The sequence below is a fragment of the Eumetopias jubatus genome, unplaced genomic scaffold, assembly GCF_037043125.1.
Source record: "Eumetopias jubatus isolate StellerSeaLion01/CBP00866 unplaced genomic scaffold, mEumJub1_p1.0 scaffold_12, whole genome shotgun sequence".
Taxonomy (NCBI): Eukaryota; Metazoa; Chordata; class Mammalia; order Carnivora; family Otariidae; genus Eumetopias; species Eumetopias jubatus.
Window position 1 is genome coordinate 86,220,861 of NW_028274818.1, and position 22,726 is coordinate 86,243,586.

The following is a 22,726-nucleotide window of genomic DNA, read 5'->3' on the forward strand; positions in this document are numbered from 1 at the left end:
GATGGACATGGTCTGGACATGATTTGGGAAGTGATGAAGCACAGGACCTGGGTTTGAATCCCAGCCTCTCCTATAATGATAACACCTGCCATGGGCTGAGCACTGACTGGACAGGCACCATACTCTTCTCATATAACCACGTCCCAGCTGTAAAGCACATGTCATTTTCAACTTTCGGATGAGGACGTGGAGCCTCGCAGCTGCCCAGAAACACACAGCAAGAAAGTGACAAAGTGAAGATATACAGCCAGGGCTGACCCCCACGGCCTTTTCCCACCACACTCCAAGCCTCTTTTCATCTTTCTGAACCTGTTTCCCTGCCTCTAAAACTGGGCCAAAACAGAGTTGTGAGGATTCAGCAAGATACCTTATCACCAGGCACATAGCATGTACTGGCTAAGAGTTTCTTTTCTCTTCCCTACACCCACCTATGCTCACGGAGGAGGCTCCAAAAGGTGAAGCCTTTCCAGTAGCCTCTTCAGACCGAAGTGACCAGGCCTCCGTGTTCCCGGCTCAGAGTCAGTCCTCAGAGCGCCTCTATAGCAGACCAGCTGTGGGCCGCATGCCACCTGCTAACGGCTTCTCCAGGGAAGGTGTGATCCAGCGGGGCCCCAGCGCAAGGGAAAGGCCAGCACTGAAGAAGCCCCCATTAAACGTGGGATGACCGCATCAGAGCACGGATGTACCCAGAGATGGGCGGGAGAATACAAGAAAGGAAGGAAGACAGATTGGTGCATGGGAGGCAAGAAAGATACATGGAATGAACTGGATGCATGGAAGGCTGGATGGATAGGTGGAAAGACAGAATGACGGATGGAGAGACGAACGGATGAACGGACACACACACAAAATATGTGGGGAAATGGATGAACAGGCAAAGAGGCGGATGGAAAAATAGGTGGGGTGATGAATAGGTGGCCGAGGAAGAGGGGCGGGAAGGCAGGAAGCGTCAGGCTGCCCAGAGAGGAACGTGTGGGGGAACAGACAGATGGGGAAGGGGGTCAAGAAACAAACATTGTTTCTTGGGGTTCGAGGACCACTGTGCGGCAGGACAGGCCCCGCCCGCAGGGGCTTTGCGTCCTCTCCCCACCCGCAGCTAGACCCATTGCACCCCCTCCCTGTTCAACCAGCCTCAGTTTCCCCGCTGTGAGAGCCTGCGGCCGCCGCCCCAAACAACGCCGGAGGCGCGGGAGGGGCGGGCGCGGGGCGGGGGCGGGGCAGGGGCGGGGGCGGGGGCGGTCCCGGACCGGAGCCCAGCCCGGCCCCGCCCCGGGAGGCGGCCGCCGGGCAGCTCAGAGACCGTGGGCGCAACGCCGCCGGGAGCACGCAGCGCCGCGGGGGCCGAGCTGGGTGAGCGCAGCGGGGGCTGCAGGGGGCTGCCGGGGTTCCGTGGGCAGGGGGCGCGGTGGGGGGGGCCGGAGGACACGCCCAGAGGTGCCGGGGCCGGGGCTGCTCTCAGAGTCGGGGGCACCCTCTCCTGCCCGTCCCTGTGAGGTCGATGCGGCCGGGGTGGGTCCCTGACGCCCGACCTCCAGTTCCCTTCACCAAACCCTACTTTGGGTCCCCAGTGACCTGGATCCAGGCCGACCCATTTATTGAGATCCTATCAAAGTTCGCGAATGTTCTCTGAGCCTCAGTTTCCAGCTCTGGGTGATGGGAACAGTAGCCTCATGCTCAGGACTGCCAGGAGAATTCAGTGCCGCCGCGGCGCTCCCAGATGCAGAAGAGAGCTCTTAGTGAATTCATGCAGTCAGCTGTTACTCACCATCTGCTCGACCCAGCGCTGGTGCAGGTGCTGGGGGCACTGCAGTGAACAAGGCCCTCCTGGAGCACGCTTTCCGGTGCTTTGCCAAGGGCTCTGGCATCTGGTCTTTCATGACCACCCCCTGAGGTAGATGGAACACCAGGGTTATTTGGGTCCATTTTACAGCTGTGGATACCAAGGTGCAGTGAGGTTTTAAGGATGTTGCCTAAGGGCACACCCAGTCTTCATCACAAAAAGAAGCATCCCCATAGGCTAGCAAGATGGTTCTGGTCCCAGAGACCAGTCCCCGGAACAGAGTCCTGGGTAGAGAAAGGCTCCACTGTGGGGCTGCGTCCTCTCCCCTCCCTACAGGGGAATTAGACTCATCCCCTGTGATGACTCAGATTTGGGGTGTCTCCCCTCTGTTAAACCCATGAGTGCCAGTGTTTGTGCGGGGTGTGACCGGGTCCCTCACCTGGAACTTTGGAGTGCAGGGCAGTGACAACAGAGACTGAAAGATACAGTCCCTATAGCTGTCAGGGTCCCTGCCCCATGACGCCGCCTGCAACAGCCACGGGGCTCATCACTCAGTCACTCAGTGCCCATTCTTTTCTACAGCCAGTAGGCATCATGCAGGGCAGAGACACCATCTCTATATCCGCAGGGCCTGGCAAACGGCTGGCCCACCAGTCATGGTTGCTGCCATGATTAATGATGATAATGATGATCATCTGACCCCTGGTGGACGCCTTGTCTTCAGGTGGAGCAGGAAGTGGGGTGGGATGATGATGGTGACAGTGACTGACAGCCTGGCTCGTTTCAAGTCTGGAGTGAGGACAGCAGGACGCTTGGTCCTGGACCCCAGGGTTCACGCACCTGACCCTGAAGCCAGCAGAGGGCCTGGACAGACCTGTACTGCCAGCCACCTGTGCAGGTGGGGGGGCCCTGGGAGAACCAGAGGCCGCAGGTGTCGGGGTAGAGGCAGTGTGGCCCTCGGAATCGCGTGCGGGGCTCCAAGCACAGAGCCCTTTTGGATCCCACGCAGATCCCTCCTCCTCATCTCCTCCATTCTCTCTCCTTCGCTCCTCTCCGTCCTCCCCTCCCTCCTCTTCCTTCTACCTCTTTTTCCAGGAAGCCCTCCCCATCTTCCCAGTCAGAAAGCAGTCACCCCCCCAGTCTGGTGGGGTTCCCCTGGGCCTGATTTGATCTGTCTTCCTCTGGTACTACACGGGAACTGGGATTTTAAGGAACTGGTAGAGAAATCAGGAATGCTTGGTATAAACCTCAGCTATGCAGTGTGACTTTGGGCCTCAGTTTCCAAAGCCGTAAAACCCAAGGCCTGACTGCCTTTGTCTCTGACTCTCTCAGAGGGAGGCAGCAGCTACCTTGAAAGTTCTCAAAATTCTGCAAGGGACAGGTTCACTGGGAAGTCAGAGCATCTCTAACCCTCACCAGGAATTCTCCTTAGTCTGATAATCCACATGACTTGAGACAACTCTAGAATGTTCTTTCTTTTGTTTTCCTCTACAGGTGGACAGATCCTCGGTCTGCATGGTTCATTAGAGGATGAAGCCCAACCCAGCAGGCTCCTCCTCAGAGGCCTGCACAGCTGTAGGCCGGGGCGAGAAGAGCTGCCCTGTCTGCCAGGCTTGGGGAGGAGTCTCAGGCCTGGGGTCTGAGTCAGGGCCTGGGCCTGGGCTGGGTGTAGTTCCAGGACCTGGACCAGGGCCTACTACAGTTCTGGGGCCGGGGCTGGGGCTTGGTGCTGTGTCCAGACCTGGGCCAGGGCCTGGTGTGTTTCTAGAACCTGGACCAGGGCCTGTTGCTGCTTCAGGACCTGGACCAGGGCCTGGTGCTGTGTCTGGACATAGGCCAGGGCCTGGTGCTGCTTTAGGACCTGGGCCGGGTCTGGGGCCTGGGCCAGGAGCTGGGTCAGTCCCTGGGCCGGTACCTAGGCCAGGAGCTGTACCATTACCTGGGCCAGGGGTAGAGCTTAGGCCCAGACAGGAGTCTGGAACTGGGCCCAAACCCAGTGAGCCAGAGACAGCCCCCACATCAGCACCACAGCAGAAGACTCAGGCCACACACAGGCAGGCCCCTCAGCAGAAGGTTCTGGTGACTGGAGGAGGAGGCTATCTGGGCTTCAGCCTGGGCTCCAGCCTGGCCAAGAGTGGCAGTTCTGTCCTGCTGCTTGACCTCCGCAGACCGCAGTGGGAGCTGTCCCCGGGGACCGAGTTCATCCAGGTGCAGTAATGAGTGTCTTGGGGGCGCTGGTGGTGGAGGTGTGGGGACCAGCCCAGGCTGGCGGTGGAGGTGTGGGGACCAGCCCAGGCTGGCGGCGGAGGTGTGCGTCTGATGTGAAACCAGTGAAGAGCACAGGCTCTTGGAGTGGGACTATTTAAGTTTGACCCCTTCCCCGCCGGGCAGCCATGGCCACAAGGCTCCATGTCTCTGAGTTTCCATGTCCTCATCCAGGAAAGAAGACTTCACAAGGGTCTTATGGGGAGTCAGTGAGACAGCGTGCATAAAAACAGCAAGCACAGCCCCTGCAACTTAGCTTGATAAATGGGGCCGGTGGTGATGATGAAGCCAAAGAGGCCCTGTAGAATCATATGGTAACTCTTGCCCCACAGCTTCTCCTACAGGTGCTTGGCCAGGGTGGGGTCAGAGGACCAGCTCTGGGACCTGGCAAGGTACACAGTTGGTATCTCTGCCTCGGACCCAAACCCCTTCCCCATCTCTTCCTTCTCTGTTTCAGGCGGATGTCCGTGATGAAGAAGCCCTGTATCGTGCCTTCGAAGGGGTGGACTGTGTCTTCCACGTGGCATCCTATGGAATGTCTGGTGCTGAGAAGGTGAGCCCCCCCACATACAACACCTGGAGTTAGACAGAGCAGGGTTCAGATCCTGGTTCTGCCCACACACCCCGCTTCATGCCGTGTATTCATTATCGCCCTTCACCTAATCCAGGAAGGATTTACATGATAACCAGTCTGCGTTTTGCATCCATGGGACCAAATGCCAGTTCTTTTGCTTTCTAGCTGTGGGACCTAGGGCGAGTTAACTTAACCTCTCTGAGCCTCTGTTTCCTCACTTGTACTAGTATTCATGTCAGAACCTCCTCAGTGTGAGGGTACCTGTCAAAACATACAGATACCCTTAGGCTCCGAAATCACACTGTGCTTATATTTGCTGCATTGTTCATAACAACAAAACACAGGAAGTAACGTCAGTTACTATGCCCATCAGTTAAGGACTACTTAAATAAATTGTAAGGTCTCCATTGAAATTCTATGCAGCCATTCAGATGAATGAGGTAAGTCAGTATGTACTGATAATAGAATAATTTCCATGGTGCAAAAACAGTGTTTGATATCCTGTTTGTAAAAAAAAGAAGCAGCAGCAGCAGCGGCAGCTAGGATAAATATTTATATGCCCACACATGTGTATGTGCTGATATTAATAAGTATAGATTATGTCTAGAAATACACGGACTGTAACAGTAAAGGTGGTTGCCTCTGTGGGGGGGTGGGGGTGGGAGGGAAGGCAGGGAATCAGGAGTGGGAAGGAAATTTTCTTTTTCCTGTACACCCTTTTTACTGTTTGAGGGTGTACTGGGTGTACACCCTGTTTACTGTTTTTTTTAATATTCTATTTTTTTTATTTAATATATTTTTAGTATGTTATTTATTGAGAGAGGGCGAGGGGGAGAGGCAGAGGGAGAGGGAGAGAGAGAGAATCTCTCAAGCAGACGTGGCACTGAGACTGGAGACCAATAGAGGGCTCGATCCCATGACCCTGAGATCATGACCTGAGCTGAAATCAAGAGTTGGTCGCCTTGGGGCGCCTGGGTGGCTCAGTCGTTAAGCGTCTGCCTTCGGCTCAGGTCACAACCCCAGGGTCCTGGGGTCAAACCCTGCATCGAGCTCCCTGCTCGGCAGGAAGCCTGCTTCTCCCTCTCCCCCTCCCCCTGCTTGTGTTCCCTCTCTCGCTGTCTCTCTGTCAAATAAATAAAATGTTTAAAAAAAAAAAGAGTCGGTCGCCTAACTGACTGAGCCACCCAGGCGCCCCATTTGAGTTATGTTTAACTTTGCAATTGTATTACCTATTAAAAAAAAAACTGCAATGAGAATAAATATAGTTTAAAAATTGAGACAGAACCCACCTCCTGGTTCGTTGTGAGAATTTTTTTTTTTTTTTAAGATTTTATTTATTTATTTGAGAGAGAGAGAATGAGAGATAGAGAGCACGAGAGGGAAGAGGGTCAGAGGGAGAAGCAGACTCCCTGCTGAGCAGGGAGCCCGATGTGGGACTCGATCCCGGGACTCCAGGATCATAACCTGAGCCGAAGGCAGTCGCTTAACCAACTGAGCCACCCAGGCACCCCGTTGTGAGAATTAAGTGAGATGTAAAGGCTTCATCCTGTCCCAGGAAACACAAGCAGGTCTCTCTGTGTAGACACAACCTCGCTAGAGCATGAACAGTGTTACCCTGTCTGTCTGACAGCTAAGGAAACCCAGACTGCCAGAGTGAGGAAATGATCCAACACATTTTGGGTCCCTTTTCTGTGTCACACACTGTACCCGGACCTGCCACGGGTGTATTCAATCCTGCCCACCACTCGAGGGGGTCTGCCATCACTTTACAGACGAGGGAGCTGAGGGCCAGGCACGGGATGGAACCTCTGCTGGCTGCCCCGGGAGACCGTGGCAGAGCTGGGCCCCGGGGCCCAGGGCTCCTGCACTCAGATCCCTGCTGCTGAGCCAGACATCCTGCGGCCCCCGCCCGGCCCCACCCTAAGCCCACCTTACAGCCTCAGTGGCTCCTCGAGGAGGTCTGAGCAGCACCACCACTTTCCCAACTCCCTCTTGTCTTTTAGCTGCAAAAAGAGCAGATTGAGTCTATAAATGTTGGAGGCACCAAACTAGTGATCAATGGTAGGCGCTCAGAGCTCCGTGTGACCTGCTGTGTGTTTCCTGCTTCTGTCCCCTTTCCTGCCACAGGCCCAGCTCTGGGGTCGGGGGAGGGGAAGAGAGGTGGGATCCTCCTCCCCTCCCCCTGCCCACCCCAGCGGAGGGCCTGTGGGCAGCACATCCTAACTGTACTGCGGACCTGCCCGGGCCCCCATGTGGGGGGGTCAGTGTGGCCACAGCCTGTCTGGGGACACGGGCAGCATGGGGTTTGCATTTCAGGGATTAAGGGTTAGAAAAGTCACTGAAATACAAGACCCACATCCGAGTTCTCTGGGCATGCGGCATCCTGTTTTTCTCTCTGATTCTAGAGTGTCTTTTTTTCTGTGTCCCCATCGAGTGAGACTTTCCTCTGACTGGTCTGCTGCAAGGTAGCTCAGGGGCCATGGCCATACTGAGGAGGAGTGAGCCAGCCTGGCCCCCAGGGCCCCACAGAGCAGGGATTGACCCAACCCCCTTCCCTCCTGAGCATCTCTAGATTCTGGGCCAGGGGCCAGGATGTGTGTCCAAGACTGGGTCCCAGTGGGCACCTCCTCAGCCAACTCCCGCTCATGCTGGCCACGTGTGTGTGCGTGTGCGTGTGCGTGTCCGCGCGCGTGTGTTGCTGTGTGCGCCCCTGTCACTGCAGTCTGTGTCCGTCGGCGGGTCCCAAGGCTCATCTACACCAGCACGGTCAATGTCATGTTCGGCGGGAAGCCCATAGAAGAGGGTGATGAGGACTCTGTGCCATATTTCCCACTGGAGAAGGTACGTGGCTTCCAGGAGAGGTGGGCGGGGCCACTGGGCTTGGGACACACAGCCCCAAGGGCAGGGATGGGTGGAAACTGGGGTCAACCTCACAACTCCTGGTGAGTCCCATGAAGAAGGGGTCCCCAAAACTGAGTAGCACAAGCCTCCTATTTCAGCTGGTCATGCCAGCAGGGGGTTTGCAATCACACAGACCTGGCCTTGAGCCAGCCCAGCCATGTTCTACCCGTGGGACTCTGCACAAGTCACTTTACTCTGAGCCTCTTTTTCTTCATCCGGCCGTGACCACTCCACCCCGTGGGTGTGTGGCGAGCAGGAAATGAGATGATGTATGTGAAAAAGCCATGGACACTAAAGAACCACATGGAAATAGTCCATCCAGCCCACGTGCGGCATCCGCATCCCAGAGCAAGCCCTGGGGGCCGGCAAGAGCCTCCCTGAGTAGAGGGACCCTGGTTGTTGTCACTACTCTGAGCTCTGCTCCTGTCGCTCCCACCCCAGGGGGAGAAGAAAGGCACGGGGGCTTAGGCCTTGGCCATTTCCCAGGCACAGGGGCTTGGGCCTTGGCCATTTCCCGGGGGGGGGGTCCCCAGAATCCGACCCCTGTGTGGGCTGAAGCAGAGGGGCAGGCCTAGTGCCGGGTGGGCTGGGCAGGCCTCCCCAGCAGGGTCGCTGACCCCTGCCTGGTGGCTCCCTTCTCCCTTCCTCTGGCAGCACGTGGACCACTACTCACGAACCAAAGCCATCGCTGACCAGCTGACCCTCATGGCCAATGGAACACCTCTCCCAGGTTAGTATCGTGGGGCCCCGCTGACGCCCCCAAAGTGCACGGGGGAGTCTGGCTTTTAGCTTCTGTGTCTCTGAGGCTCACCTTCCTTCGATAGGACAGCTCCCCAGGGCCTTCGTCCCTCATCACTCCACAAATTCTGAACACCTGCTGTGTGCCCAAACCCCACTGGGGATACGGTCTCTAGAAAGTCAGGTCCAGTCCCTGTCCTCGTGTTGCTCACGGTCTTGAGTGGACCAAGAGACCAGATAGAAGTGGGTGTTTTTTCTGCCATGTAGGAGTGGATCTCTCCACTCTCTCTCTCTCAAATAAATAAATCTTAAAAAAAAAAAAGAAGACTATGGACAGGTGTCAGTATGACACAGTAGCTGCTCCCACACGCTGGCTCAGACTGAAGTGAGTTAAAATCCAGACACCACCACCTCTTGGCTTTGTGATGTGATCTTGGGCAATATCCTTTTTTCCATGCCTCAGGTTCCTCATCTGTAACAAAATGAGGATGATAGTGGAATCTACCTCGAAGAGCTTTTATGAGAATAAAATAATAACAGGCAATTGCCTGTTTAAAAGGGAAGAAAAAAGAATATGGACGGTGTGCATTTACCGAGCGCTTACTATATGCCTGGCCCTATTTTACATGCTAATTTTATATGCAAGGTTCTCAGTAACTCTTTACAGTATCCATGTGAGCTAAGAACCTGAGGGATCCCCTGCTTTCCAAACACAGGAGCCAGATTGATTTGGAGAGTGAGGGATGCTTGCAACTATAATCCGTGGATTTATGGGGGAAGAGGCTGAGGCTGAGCGGTGAACTGACTTCGTTAAGGTCACATAGCTATTAGGTGGCAGAGGTGGGATTTGAACCCCCCCCCCCCCCCCCGGCCCCGCCACACCAGGGGGGTCTAACACCAGAGCCTGGAGCCTGGATCTGAACCATCATGCTTCACTGTAGCCACAGCTGAGCAGACCATTGAGCATGGGTTTTTTTCCCTAAAATCCTCCCCACCCTACCCTGGCACCCTGGACCTATCAGGCCTTGCCCGCTGATCCCAGTGGGAACACACATCCAGCTGTGTTTTCCCAGGGGTTTGACCCTGGGTAGTTGACTTCTTTTCTCTGCCTGGGGCCATCTCTGGCTGGACCAGCAGCCTGCAAACCAGACACTTAATCCTTTGGCCAAGAATTATTTATATGAGCATCCCCAGCTTTCCGTGGTCAGGAGTCATGGATACCCTGGGCTCCGCCCTTCTGTGACGTAGCTGCCCAGCGCCCCGCCAGCCAATGTCAACTGCAACCAGACCTCCCCCCAACCATGCCTAGGTGACCCAGAGTTTAAAATTAGCTGCAGGTTGTTTACAGAAAAGCTCACCTGATACCTGCCTTCCAGGAGTCCAGCCATGGTCACCCTGGGTGATTTCCAGTCCCTGCTAACACAAGCTGGTCCCTGAGACTCTGCCTCTAACCTGGCATGGAGGGCCCCGGTCTCTGAAGCAGAGCCCCAAGACTGCAAATCTCAGCTCAGTACAAACGGGACAATGGACGGCAAACTTGGTGGCTTAAAACTGAAATGTCTTCTCTCATGGTTCTCACAATTCACAGTCGGGTGTGTGAGACCAAGTTGGGCTGCACTCCCTCCAAAGGCTCTAGGGGAGAACCTCCTTGTCTCAGCAGTTTATGGTGGCCCCACTCATTCCTTGGGGTCCACATGTCTCTTCTCTGTGAGTCCCTTATAAGGACTCACGTTGGATTTGGGGCTCACCGGATAATCAAAGATGATCTCATTTTGAGATCCTTAATTACGTCTGCAAAGACACTCTTCCAAATCCAGTCATATCCACAGGTTGCAGGATGTGGACATATCTTTTCGGGGGCCACCACTCAACCCACTATACTGGCCTCATGGTAAAGTGAGGATGTTGGTGGGGAAGCAGTCAGGGTGTTGGGCTATGACCCAAGACACCAGCCCTGGCTAAGTTGCTGGGAAAAGGAACTTATAGTGGAAGGCTGTGGGATCGTTTCTGGAAAATATATTTCCAGAAAAATGACTACCAGGGCTTGGAAAGGATAGGGTTGGAGAAGCTCCAGGGACTGGGTGGCAGGAGCTGGTGACCAGTCTTTTCAGGGTGAACCCACTCGTAGGAATTTAGATCCTGGTGTCGGTGATGCTGAGAGTCATGTTCTTGGGTGAGAATATGTCATGGACCCGGCTTGGGTCCCATGGCCACCACCTCAGGAGAGAGTGAGGCATCTGGCGCATCCAGACTGACAGCCCCCTAAGACCTTGTGCAGTGGGGGAGGGGCCCCCAAAGGAAGATGGTGTACACTGTAAAATGGGCTCAGTTGACTCTCAGGGGAGTCAAAGGAAATTACATCTATCGAGTGCAGGGTAAACTCATGGGCCGCGTACATATCTGCATCCAGGTCTTACCACTGGTTACTGGCCTGTGAGCATCATGAGAGCAGGGACCATTTCTTGGTTACCCTTGGATTCCCGGGGTCCAGTGCTGGGGGTAGAGGTTGGGCAACCTCTGAATGTTGTTTGTTAAATGACTAACAGATTGAGAATAATTGAATAAGGAAACCCCAAGGGCCAGTCTTCCCTGCTAACCTGTCCAGGCAAGGACCGGAAGGTGTGGACAGCATTTCTGTGTGTCTCTCCCTGCTGTGCCACCCCTCCCCAGGCCCCTGACCACCCTCCTTGTGTCCTAGGAGGAGGCACTCTGCGGACGTGTGTGCTCCGGCCCCCAGGGATCTATGGCCCTGAAGAGCAGAGGCACCTGCCCCGCGTCGCGGTATGTCAGCCCGGCCCCGGGCCTGAGACTCAGGATGAGTCTGGCTGCTGCGTGCATGGATTGGGGCCCTTCTGGTCCACAGTCACTGTGTTGGTCTTGGGGCAACATCCTGAGCCTGGGGCTCTTAGTTCTGGGAGCTGTCCCTACCCCTAGCAGACCCACCAGGAACAAAGGTCTCAGTGTGTGCCTGCCAGGGTTAGGTACAGGTTGGGGAGTTCTGGAGCTATGACCCCAAAGAGGCAGAGGGAGCCTGTTGTCCCTACTCAGATGTGGGCTCCTGGTGGCCAGATGGCTCATCCCGTGCTGCCAGCACAAGGGTCTTCATATAGGAAGCCCCTCTCCAGGGAGAGTCAGGTGCCAGCAATAGAGCTATGAGGGACTGTAGGCCTTGTCCTCAGATTGCTCACAGCCTGGTCGGGAGACAGGCGGTACCGTCACAGAACCAGTGTGGCCAGGGCTACGTGGAGGGAAGAACGAGAATATGGGAGTACACAGAGGGAGCCTGGCAGGGGAGGTCCAGGATGATGCCTGTGCTGTTTGGAAAGGGAAGAAAGAATGAACCAAGGAAATGGGGTGGGAGAGGGATGGTGGTCCAAACGTGGCAGGCAGCTTGGGTACAAACCCGGAATGAGAAACGGTGCTGCTCTGGGCTTTGCGACAGATCAGTGAGCAAAACAGACGATTCCTGCCCTTGTGGGGCTTATATTCTCACAGGAGATGGGTAATAAACATGATACACGATAAAGGGTGTTTGAAGGTGCAAGGTGCGTTGGAAAAATAACGGAAAGGCGGAGCAGGGTGTGGGAGCTGGGCGCCCAGGCAGCCGGGGAGCCTCATCGAGCTGGTGGCAGTGTGCATCACACCAGGTTGGAGGGATAGCCTTCCAGGCAGAGGGAAGTCAGAAGCCCTGAGATGGGAGTCTGCTGCACACGCTGGGGGGAGCCCGTGTGTCTGGAGCTGAGTGGGCAAGGAAGTTCATAGCAGACAGTTGGAGGGTAGCTGGGCCAGAGCAGAAGGGCCCCCTCGGCTGTTGTCGAGACTTCTTTTGGCAGCGTGGGCATCCAGAAGATTCTGAGCAGGGAGACACAGGATCTAAGATTCAGGGGGATCCCCCTGGCTGTGTGGAGAACAACCGCAGGGACCGTGGGTGGAAGTGGGGACCAGTTCGGAGGCTCTTTTGGTCTCCAGGTAGAAAAGAGGGGCAGCAGCTGGGGCGGTGAGAAGCAGGGGGATTCTGGACAGAGTGTAATAGTTGAGCCAACTGGATTTGCAGATGAGTTGGACATGGAATGGAGAGAAGGGAAGGCCAGCGGAGGCCCCAGGGTTTCAGCCTGAGCGGCGGAGTGCTGTCTAGTGAGATGGGGGGGTGGGGGGGACTTGATCAGGAGCTGGAAGGTCAGGCACTCGCTCCAGGACACGGACAAGTGGCCACCACATGGAGACGTCGGGACGTGGGTCTGGGGCAGAAGGGTCTGGCCTGGAGCTAGAAATGTGGGAGCCATCGTCATATAAATGGTATTCAAAGCCACTCCAGGCTTGAGTCTGTGTTTATCACCCGCCTCCAGAGCCACATCAAGAAGAGGCTATTCATGTTCCGATTTGGGAACCGCAGGACGCAGATGAACTGGGTCCACGTGCACAATCTGGTGCAGGCACACGTGCTGGCAGCTGAGGCCCTCACCGCGGCCAAGGGCTACGTGGCCGTGAGTCTCCTGCAGGGCTGTCCCCACCTCCCCCACCAGCTGGCTGCAGACAGGGCACCCCATCCCTAGGGGACTGCTGGCTCACACACATTTCTCCCCAACTCAAGATGGTCGGTGGGACCGTAGGCTCAGGGAAGCTCGGGGTGAGGGGGTCTTTATAGAGCATCATTAGCTCCTTGCAGCAACCCTGTGATGTAGGTGTTGGTGGTCCTGAAGTCATGGTCACCAAATGCTAAGCATTTTATATACACCATCCCATGTAATCTTCACAACAGTCCAAGAGGGAGAACCTGTTATTTTCTTCCCGTTTCTCAGATGAAGGAACTGAGGTACAGAGAGGTTAAGTGACTCTATTGAGGTCACACAGCTAGTCAGGATGGCAGTCTCAGAATTCAAAGGGAATTGCCCAGGTCTGTCCCCAGGGCTGGGGAATGGCCATGACTCCTCAGTGGCTGCTCAGGAGAATTGGGGAGATGGGGCAGCTGCCGAGCCATCTGAAAGGGTGGGGTCAGGCTGGGGGGCAGATGCCTCACTGTCCCCTTCCCTGTGTGTCCCCTCAGAGTGGCCAGGCATACTACATCAATGATGGGGAGAGTGTCAACCTCTTCGAATGGATGGCCCCGCTGGTAGGTGTCCAGACATCACCCACCCCCACCCCGGGTGAGGATTCAGGGATTCTGCACATCTTCTCTCGTCATCCTTTCCTCCATCCAGAAAATCAGAAGCTTTCACATTAGAAACCAGCTCTGGTGATAGTGTCCACTGGGCAACACTGGAACTGGCTAGAGCTGGGTGTGGCTGCCCCTTTGGGGGGCCATGTACTCCCCTGGGTTGCCATAGTCCCTCCCAGCCTGACTCCTGATTTATGTTGACTTGCCCTGCGCATGTTTGCTTGTGACGCCCCCATACAGTATGACAAAGCTCCACAAGGGGTAAGTAGAAGGTAGACTGAAGCACAGAGGGAGGTGTTGGCCCTGGGGCTTCCTATGCTGCCGCCCTTCAGAGAACCCTGGCCTCCTCATCCAGTACCCTACAGACCCCTTCTTGGGGCCAGGGCTGCCTGGAAGGGGTTGACCAGCAGCCCTGCGCTGGACGATCCATCCTGTGGCATTCAGGCACATCAATGTCAACAGCTTTATTGAGATATTATTCATATACTGTACGATTCACCTATTTAAAGCACATAATTTGATGGCTTTTCATATATTCAGAGTTGTGCAACCATCACCATAATCAATTTTAGAACATTTCCTCATCCTCCAAAAAAGAACCCCCCCCAAATTATGCCTTTACCCCAACTCCACCCCTAGCCCCATACAACTCCTAGTCCACTCCCTGTTTTTGTAGACTTGCCTCTTTGGACATGTCCTGTAAGTGAGATCATACAATATGTGAACGTTTCTGTTAGGCTTCTTTCATTTGACCTCATGCCTTCAAAGTGCATCCATGTGTAGCCTGCATCCTATCAATATTCATTCCGTTCTATTGCCAAAAAATATTCCCTTCTAGGGATATACCACATCTTGTTAATCTTTTCATCAGTTGATAGAAATAGGGGTTTTTCTACTTTGGGGCTACTGTGAAAATGCTGCTGTGAACATTAGTGTATACATATTTTGTGTACATACGTTTTCATTTCCCTTGGGTGTGTGCCCCGGGGTGGTAGTGCTGGGTCTGGTGGAAGCTCTCTGTTTAAATTTTTTTTTTAACATTTTGTTTATTTATTTGGCAGAGAGAGAGCGACACAGCGAGAGAGGGAACACAAGCAGGGGGAGTGGGAGAGGGAGAAGCAGGCTCCCTGCAGAGGAGCTCCATCCCAGGACCCTGGGATCATGACCTGAGCCGAAGGCAGACGCTTAACGACTGAGCCACCCAGGCGCCCCCGTTTAAATTTTTGAGGAACTGCTGGGCGCCTGGGTGGCTCAGTCGTTAAGCGTCTGCCTTCGGCTCGGGTCATGATCCCAGGGTCCTGGGATCGAGTCCCACATCGGGCTCCTTGCTCAGCGGGAAGCCTGCTTCTCCCTCTCCCACTCCCCCTGCTTGTGTTCCTGCTCTCGCTGTGTCTCTCTGTCAAATAAATAAATAAAATCTTAAAAAAAAAAAAGTAAATTTTTGAGGAACTGCTGCACTGTGCCTATGCCTTTGGCTGTAGGCAGATGTCAGGAGTCACTAAATGATGTGAATGATCCCAGGTTAAAAACCGACCCATGCATTTAAGTCCAACTTGACTTTTCTAGATCAAAGCTTTCCATTTCAAGACTGGCGCAGGGTTGGGGCTGGCTGTGGGGTTTTTTTCCCCCTTGGGTGGCCAGGTGGTACCTCTGCTCACCCCCAGGGTAAAGAGAACATGTGGCCTTTCCACACCGGCCCCCGGAAGACCTGTTCTCATCTCGGGCCATGTTTCCTTGCAGTTTGAGAAGCTAGGGTACAGCCAGCCCTGGATCCAGGTGCCTACTTCCTGGGTTTACCTAACAGGTAAGGAAAAGAGTGTGTGTAGTAAAATCCCTCCATGAGCCGGGTACATATGCATCACCTCATTTCAGACCCAGGGCCAGGACTAGGTGGAGGTGAGTGAGGCACTGAGGGCGCAAAATCTCAGGAGACCATCACTCTCGTGGGCAGGTGCTCCAAGCCCAATTGGCCCTTGCCTGGCAGCCTCCTCACCCTCATCCTGGCCCAGTATAAACCCTGTCCTACCTGCAAGGTGGGTGTGATTGGGCCACCGTGAGAAAGCGGGACAGGCAGAATTCACACCTGGGCTTGGCCAGCCCCGTGGCCTGTAGTGGAAGGCATCATGCCAGTCAGGCAGAGAGGAAGCCCTGGGGCCGCCTTCTCCCCTGAGGTCACCCCGAAGTCAAGGCTGTTTTTGGAGTATGTGAAGTTTCCTCCTCACCCTTCAGGTCAGCCTCTAACTCTCACCACCCTGCCCCCCATCACCACCTCTGCTGGCCTCCTTCCAGCTGGAACGCAGAGCAAGCACCAGGCACAACATGGTCAGCCCGAGGGGACAATGACCCTCAAGTCACAAACAGCTGCATTCCTGGCAGACCTTAGCTATAGATCTGTTCTATTTTAAATGCAGTGGGATGCTTGCCATTTAAAGCAGGGATCTGCCAACTTTTGCCCACCAGGCCACACATGCGGGGTGACTTCTCATGTCCAGCGTTGCCACAGTGATTGATGCTCTTTGACCCACAGGTGGGAAAAGATCAGCCATGGGTTCTGGTAGTTTTACAGGATTGTATATACATTTCCAGTTCCTCTTGAGCTAACTATCACCCCCGAGTTCGTAACCCTGGCTGCACATCTGAATCACCGGGGAGCTTATAAAATATCAAAATGCCTCAGTGGATCCCCAGACCCACTACATCAGCAGCAGCAAGAGGAAAGGGGCGGTGGGGGGCATGAGCATTTTATTTTATTTTATTTATTTTTAAAGATTTTATTTGAGAGAGAGAGAGAATGAGAGAGAGAGAGCATGAAAGGGAAGAGAGTCAGAGGGAGAAGCAGACCCCCCGCTGAGCAGGGAGCCCGATGTGGGACTCGATCCCGGGACTCCAGGAACATGACCTGAGCCGAAGGCAGTCTTTTAACCAACTGAGCCACCCAGGCGCCCCGGGAGCATGAGCATTTTAAAAAGTGGTCCAGTGTGCCACCCAGATTGAGAACCTCTGCTCCAACTTCTCTCTCCTCCTCAAGAGACCACACTGGAATAGGAGTGAGTGAAAGGAGGAGGCATGATTTGAGCTGTGAATCTGCTCTGCTTTATTTTCAAATGTCAGTCCTTTAATATTAATGACAACTTACTTGTGACACATTTCACAGCCAAACAAGGCACCCCGGCGTGTGCTGAGAGCTACTGATTTAAAGGAATTCAAGGACAGGGGAATTTGGCAAAGTGAAGAGATGCGCCCCCCCCCCCCAGCAAAGCAAATAATGCCCCCAACTAATTTGTCCCCGAGGGCCTCCCCAGAGCTTGCACAGAGGGAGGCGCCCTGGTCATTGGCCCCTGTCTCCCCGCACAGCCGCAGTGATGGAGTATTTGCACCTGGCCCTGAGGCCCATCTACAGCGTCCCCCCGCTGCTCACCCGGAGCGAGGTAAGGGGGCTGCTTCTGGGGTGGTTCCTGTTCTACACCCCCACTGGCCCCACCCCTCACCCCTTTGATGCCATAACGGGATGCTTGTCTGAGGTCTCAGAACCTTCCAGGTGGGCTTCTTTAGAATCGTCCCAACGTCTGGGCTTTTTCTTAGGCTGTGCTCTCTTGGTCTGAAATGCGATGAGCCTGGAGCCTGTCACTCATCCCTGTCATTTTGTTCTTAAGCAGCGTATCTTCGCTGCCAGACTGGAGGCTCCCAAAGGCAGGTTCCGTAACATTCACGTTTTTGAATGCCACCCACTGGCGCCACCAACGCTCAAGACAACGTGCACATGGAGCCTAGTGGCTCTAGGTGCACCACGCTTACTGAATAATAAGTATATATTAAGTGCCTACTGTGTCCAGAATACTATTCTCAAATGCTGATGATGCAGTTTTCTATTAGCACATATAGTTTTTAAAAGAGGACTTTTAAAAAACATTTTATTTGTCAGAGAGAGAGCACAAGCAGGGGGAGAGGCAGAGGGAGAAGCACTCGCTGAGCAAGGAGCCCAATGCAGAACTCCCATCCCAGGACTCTGGGATCACGACCTGAAACGAGGGCAGACGCTTAACCAAGTGAGCCACGTATTTATTTAGAGAGAGCGCGTGCAAGTGGGGGGAGGGGCAGAGGGAAAGGGAGAGAGACTCTCAAGCCGACTCAGCGCTGAGCACGGAGCCCTACTCAGGGCTCAACCTCATGACCCTGGAATCATGACCCATGAGATCATGACCTGAGCCAAAATCAAGAGTCGAACCTTAACCAGCTGAGCCACCCAGGCGCCCCTAAAAGAGAGGATGTTTTAATGAAGATTATAAAGTGTTTGGCATTACTTGCAAAATCCTCCTAGTTCACACTCTCATCTGATTCTCTCTAATGTCCTGCTAAGTTAGGAAGGGCAAGAGATTATGATCATGTTTTATGATAAACTGAGCATTAGAGAAGTTAGTGACTTGTCCAAGGCCACATGGTTCTGGCATTGGCTTCATACTCAAGCTCAGTGCTGTCTGACTCAGAGAGCATGGGCCACAGAAAGAAGCACTTCCCTGTGGTTTCTCCTTTGGGCCATCCAGACTCCCAGAGGAAAGGGAATGACAAGAGTAGCCATCTATTGAGTGATGGATATGCCAGGCATTGTGCTTTATCTCATTTCATTTTCACTACTAAATTGTAGATTGTTATTTCCATTTCCAGAGGAAATGAGACACACAGGGCTGAAATAACCAACCCATGAGTATTCACTTAAGTAGCAGAGCTGACATTCGAACCCAGACCAGACCTAAATGATTTCAAGCTTAACCATCAACTTGTGAAATGACTCAGGAATCACAATCATGTAAATTAGCTGCCGATGTGCCACTGAATTGTGGTTGGGTGGGAATTAACACCCCCCAACCCCCCTCTGGTTTCACTTACAGGTTTCCCAGTTCAGCGAAGGGGTAAAGGATCCCCACTTAGCTAGGGAGGTTTCTGGGCGCTGTGGCTCAGGCGCTCTCTGCTGGTCAGTCTGTGACATACCAACCAGCCCTCCAGTGTCAGTCTGATTCATTGAACATTTTTGAGCACCCACTGTGTGCCAGACATTGTGCTAAGTAGTGGAGACAAGACATAGCCCTTGCCTCAAGGGGCTCACAGTCCAAAGGGAAAGACAGCTCCGTAACCGGGCAACTCAGCACGCTGTGATAAGAGTTATACTGGAGGAAACTATGAGGAACTTCAGAGCACACGGAAGGGGCACCTAAGCCAGTTCTGCGGAAGTTAAGGGGACTTCCCAAAGGAAGGTGACATCTAAGCCTGAGAGCAGTGTGTCCAGGACCCTGCTGATCTAGTTTCCAGCTGTATCCCCCAAGGTCCTGAACTTACTACCTGGGGCAAAAAGGGACAAGACTGCCCTCTCCCCCACAAGCATACAAGACCAGCAGCTTAGGGGAGCCTGGGTTACCCAGTCGTTAGGCTTCTGCCTTCGGCTCAGGTCATGATCCCAGGCTCCTGGGATCAAGCCCCGCATTGGGCTCCCTACTCTGCAGGAAGCCTGCTTCTCCCCCTGCTTGTGTTCCCCTCTCGCTGTCTCTCTCTGTCAAATGGATAAATAACTCTTAAAAAAAAGATCAGCAGCTTGGCCAGAGGGGCTGTTTCATTGCCATGGGAGAATCCAGCAGCTCTCTCCAACCCCTTCCCAGGGTCCAGCTGAGGAACAATAGAGGAAGAAATGAGGTGGGAGGGCATCCTCCCAGTCCCAGCATAGCAGGGAAGAGGATGGGCAAGTCGCTTAACCTGTTTTCTTAATTTTTAAATATGCAAAGAGAAAAAAAAAAGCAAATATGTAAAGAGGAGATGGTGGTAGTACCATCTCAGGGGATTAAATAAGCTAAGGCCTAGAAAGGATTTAGCCCAGGCCAAGCACAGTGCCTGTTCAGTTATTGACAGCTATCTGTTCGGCCCTGGAAACCTATGAGCCCCAGCAGTGGGAAGAAACGCAGCCCAGAGCCTGGAGAGTAATCGCTTCTGTATAATTGAATTCCTCTCTTTGGTAAGCTTAACCAGGGAGGGCGCAAGAAGGCTGCGCCCTGGGGCTGTGGCCAGAGAAGTCTAGAGCATTTCCTGGGGTCATTTTTCTGGAGAGCAGGACCCAGGCCACAGACAGGGCGGTCAGCTTCTCCTAGTGCATACCCAAGAATGTGCAAGTGCCGGCTGAGTCCCAGCACCGTGCTAGGCCGGGGAAGGGAAAGTGCAGAGGTGGGACCTTCACTTTTGGGGGACTGAGAAGTTCAGTTAGGCTGGGGGAGATGCAGAAGAGGCCTTCTGGAGGAGGCGCCCTCGAAGAAAACGGAGATGGGATGGAAAAAAGGAAATCTTCCCTGAGGAGGGCATCGCAGGAGCAAGATCCAGCCCACGGATTCTCTGAAACTGAGGGAAACCTCTGCCCTCTTTTCCTTTTCGGTAAAACAAGGTGGAGTGTGCTTCCCACTCGCAGAGCCCCGCCCCTCGGCAACCCCGCCTCTCTCCCCGCAGGTGCGCAGCGTGGCGGTGACGCACACCTTCCAGATCGCCAAGGCCCGCGCGCAGCTGGGCTACGCGCCAGACAAGTTCAGCTTCGCCGACGTCGTGGAACAATACGTGCGGTCCACGAGCCAGCGGCCCTGCGGCTGTTCGGCGCGGACGCTCCTACGGCTGCTGCTCGGACTGCTGCTGCTGCTCGGGCTCTTCGCCCTGGCCCTGCACCTGCCAGGCCTGCAGCAGTACATCGTCTGAAGCTCGTCACTGGCCAGACTCGGCTCCTGCCTCTGCTCCATCTTCCGGGCTTGGCCCCGCCCGTTTCCCCGCCCACACCCCGCCCACACCCCGCCCCCTGGGCTTGGACCCGCCCCTGAGTCTTGACTCCGCCCCTGTCCTGCCCTCCGGGCTTGGGCTCGCCCCCCGTACCCTTGCTCCGCCCACACCCCGCCCTCTGGACTTGATCCCGCCCCCTGAGTCTTGACTCCGCCCCAGTCCTGATCTCCGGGCTTGCGCACGCCTCTGCTCCGCCTCTTGAGCCATGGCCCTGCCTTCTGGGTCTTGGCCGGGCCGGGTTACTGAGCAGGTAGCCGCACAGCCTCGTCCGCCTTCCCGGCCTTCACCCCCATCTCTGCCCCGAATTCTCCCCTGCTCTGGTTCCGCCCTCTTTCTGGCCCGACCGGTAGGATTGCGCCCTCCCCTTCGTTTCTCCTTCCGACTGGCCCTGCTCCTCCCTCTGGATCTGGTCCCTCCCCTCTTCTAATTGTATTTCGGCAATAGCCCCGCCCTCTCCCTCTCTGACTCCCCGCCCCTCTCCGGCCACGCCTCCTAGGTGAGTTCCTGGGGCCTGGCCGGAGTTGTCTCTAGCGGCCAAATGCAGGTCTGTTTGCAGTTTTCCCGGTCTGCTGCTCCCTCTCTAGGGACACTGGACCCTCCTCGCCGCTCAGACTCCTCTGTGCTTGTCCTGAGATCATCTTGAGATGTTGGAATAGACTCATTCTAGGAGAATTGCTTTTGATCTGCTGCTACCTTAATGTTTTGGGTTCACTCAGTCATGCATATCTCCGTGTGTGTTGATAGTCAGGGTTGGAGGGTCACCTGAGGCCCAGGCTTCTGCCTAACCCAGCCTAGCCTTTTTGGGTTTCCGGCTTACTAGCCTGGGGCTGACTTAGCTTAGTAAGCACAGGCTTCTGTACCGGCAAGGATCTAAACCAAAACAAAACTTTTTAAGGTGGTCAAAAGGTATAAACTTCCAGTTATAAAATAAAGAAGTCATGGTGATGTAATGGTGACTATGGTTAATAATACTATATTATATATGTGAAAGTTGCTAAGATAGTAGATCTTAAAAATTCTCCTTAAAAAAAAAATTGTAACTATATGTCTTGATGGATGTTAACTAGACGTGATCATTTCACAATATATACACAAATCATTATGTTGTACATCTGAAATTAATATGTGTAAGTTATATCTCAAAAAATAACTTTTTAAAGAACTGGGCCTTTTGAAAAAGTACCAATATAATTATAATGGGAAGAGTTAGAATTTATTTTGGTCCTATTTTATAATTTCATATTTCCTCTACTTGTTAATAAGGGGGCAGTGGTGATCACCATAATCTTTAATGTTTAAACCCACAAAATTTCTTAATTGAGCCTTGCTCTCCACAGAAACACCCCTCCCCATTGTCTTGGTATTAATTACGAGTACCAGGCTATCTGGGTAAATATATCCATGTAGATATCATAGTGTGCACACGCACATTATGGCAGAGAAGAAAACCATCACAAGCCTAACAACACCTGTGGCGGAGGGGAGTGAATGTGTTAGAGCCAACGTGGCCATCCCCCGTGTATCCCTCTCTGCAGAACAATTAAGAAAGTTTGGGAAGCAGCTGAGAAGCACATGCTCCCCTTTGCCCGGTTGAACTGCACGTGTGCATATAATTTTTTAAAAGCTCCGTGATAATCCTTTATGTCTGTTTAACGCTTGACCGTTTGAAAGGGCTTTCATCTATCTGCTTTTATTTAATTCTTAGGGCCACCCTTACAGTAGGGTTTATTGTTCCCATCGTATAAATGAGGAACTTGGCGTTATATCTAACTTCGAAGTGGACGACGTGGGGGTTCCTCCTCTGCAGCTGGAGTCATTTGGAGGAGCTGCCCAAGGCTCACCAAACACCACACTCGGTGATGTCTGCTCTTCTGCATCCCAGCCATGTCAGGGCTTCCTTTGAGCTCTGGCATCTACCTTGGGCCATTTGGGGCCAGCAGCCCTTGGGCTTCCTTTCTTCTTAGTAACGCACGTGCCTCTAAACTCACTACCTTCTTCTCTGACTTTCCTCTCTATCAATCCTGAGAAACCTGTGCTCAGGGCACGGAACACAGGCTTTACTGTCCACATAATCTTCTACATCTTTTGTCTTCTGCCAAAACACAGCTTTTGAAAAACAAAAGGAGGATCCATTTCTTTGTTTTCTGGATTTCTCTAAGTCCTCACTTTCCCTAGCTACACTCTGGGCCTGGGGGCAGTGTGGGTCACTCTGCCAAGAAAGCATCCCTACTTTTTGTGTGTCTTGACCCACTGGAAAAGGAGTCCGCTTTGTCCACCCAACGGACAAACTGAGTTCCCATGAGGACTTTAGAGGCTGCCCAGGTAACCAGCCCTCCGTGCATGAGGTTCTGAGAGAAGGAGGTCCTAGCTTACTTGGAAACACTGAGTAGAAGCAACGTGAATGCAGAAAACAGAGCTGTCACTGTGGGCAGCCAACCCAAATGTACCATCAGGGTGAATTCATAAGTTTCCCACTGTGGGTGCTGAAACTATTCCCTGTTGTAGACCCAAGGCT

The 22,726-nt window shown here is 53.7% G+C and overlaps 1 protein-coding gene across 1 annotated transcript; it reads left to right on the forward strand.

Moving 5' to 3' along the window:
* The first annotated feature begins 1,287 nt into the window (after positions 1-1,287).
* On the forward strand, positions 1,288-21,161 carry SDR42E2 (short chain dehydrogenase/reductase family 42E, member 2). Its single transcript, XM_028090410.2, has 12 exons — positions 1,288-1,350; positions 3,275-3,988; positions 4,503-4,598; positions 6,623-6,680; positions 7,342-7,460; positions 8,175-8,250; positions 10,957-11,039; positions 12,605-12,742; positions 13,303-13,368; positions 15,154-15,217; positions 16,768-16,841; positions 19,894-21,161. The coding sequence occupies exons 2-12, from the start codon at positions 3,311-3,313 to the stop codon at positions 20,131-20,133; spliced, it is 1,692 nt and encodes a 563-aa protein (XP_027946211.1). The 5' UTR covers positions 1,288-1,350; positions 3,275-3,310; the 3' UTR covers positions 20,134-21,161.
* Positions 21,162-22,726: the final 1,565 nt, after the last annotated feature.

Bases quoted from the DNA above. Each gene is read 5' to 3' on its own strand.
- SDR42E2 (XM_028090410.2), top strand. From the start codon at position 3,311: ATGAAGCCCAACCCAGCAGGCTCCTCCTCAGAGGCCTGCACAGCTGTA. The intron at 8,251-10,956 runs GTTAGTATCGTG...CTTGTGTCCTAG, and splicing joins CAATGGAACACCTCTCCCAG to GAGGAGGCACTCTGCGGACG. The intron at 15,218-16,767 runs GTAAGGAAAAGA...CTCCCCGCACAG, and splicing joins TTCCTGGGTTTACCTAACAG to CCGCAGTGATGGAGTATTTG.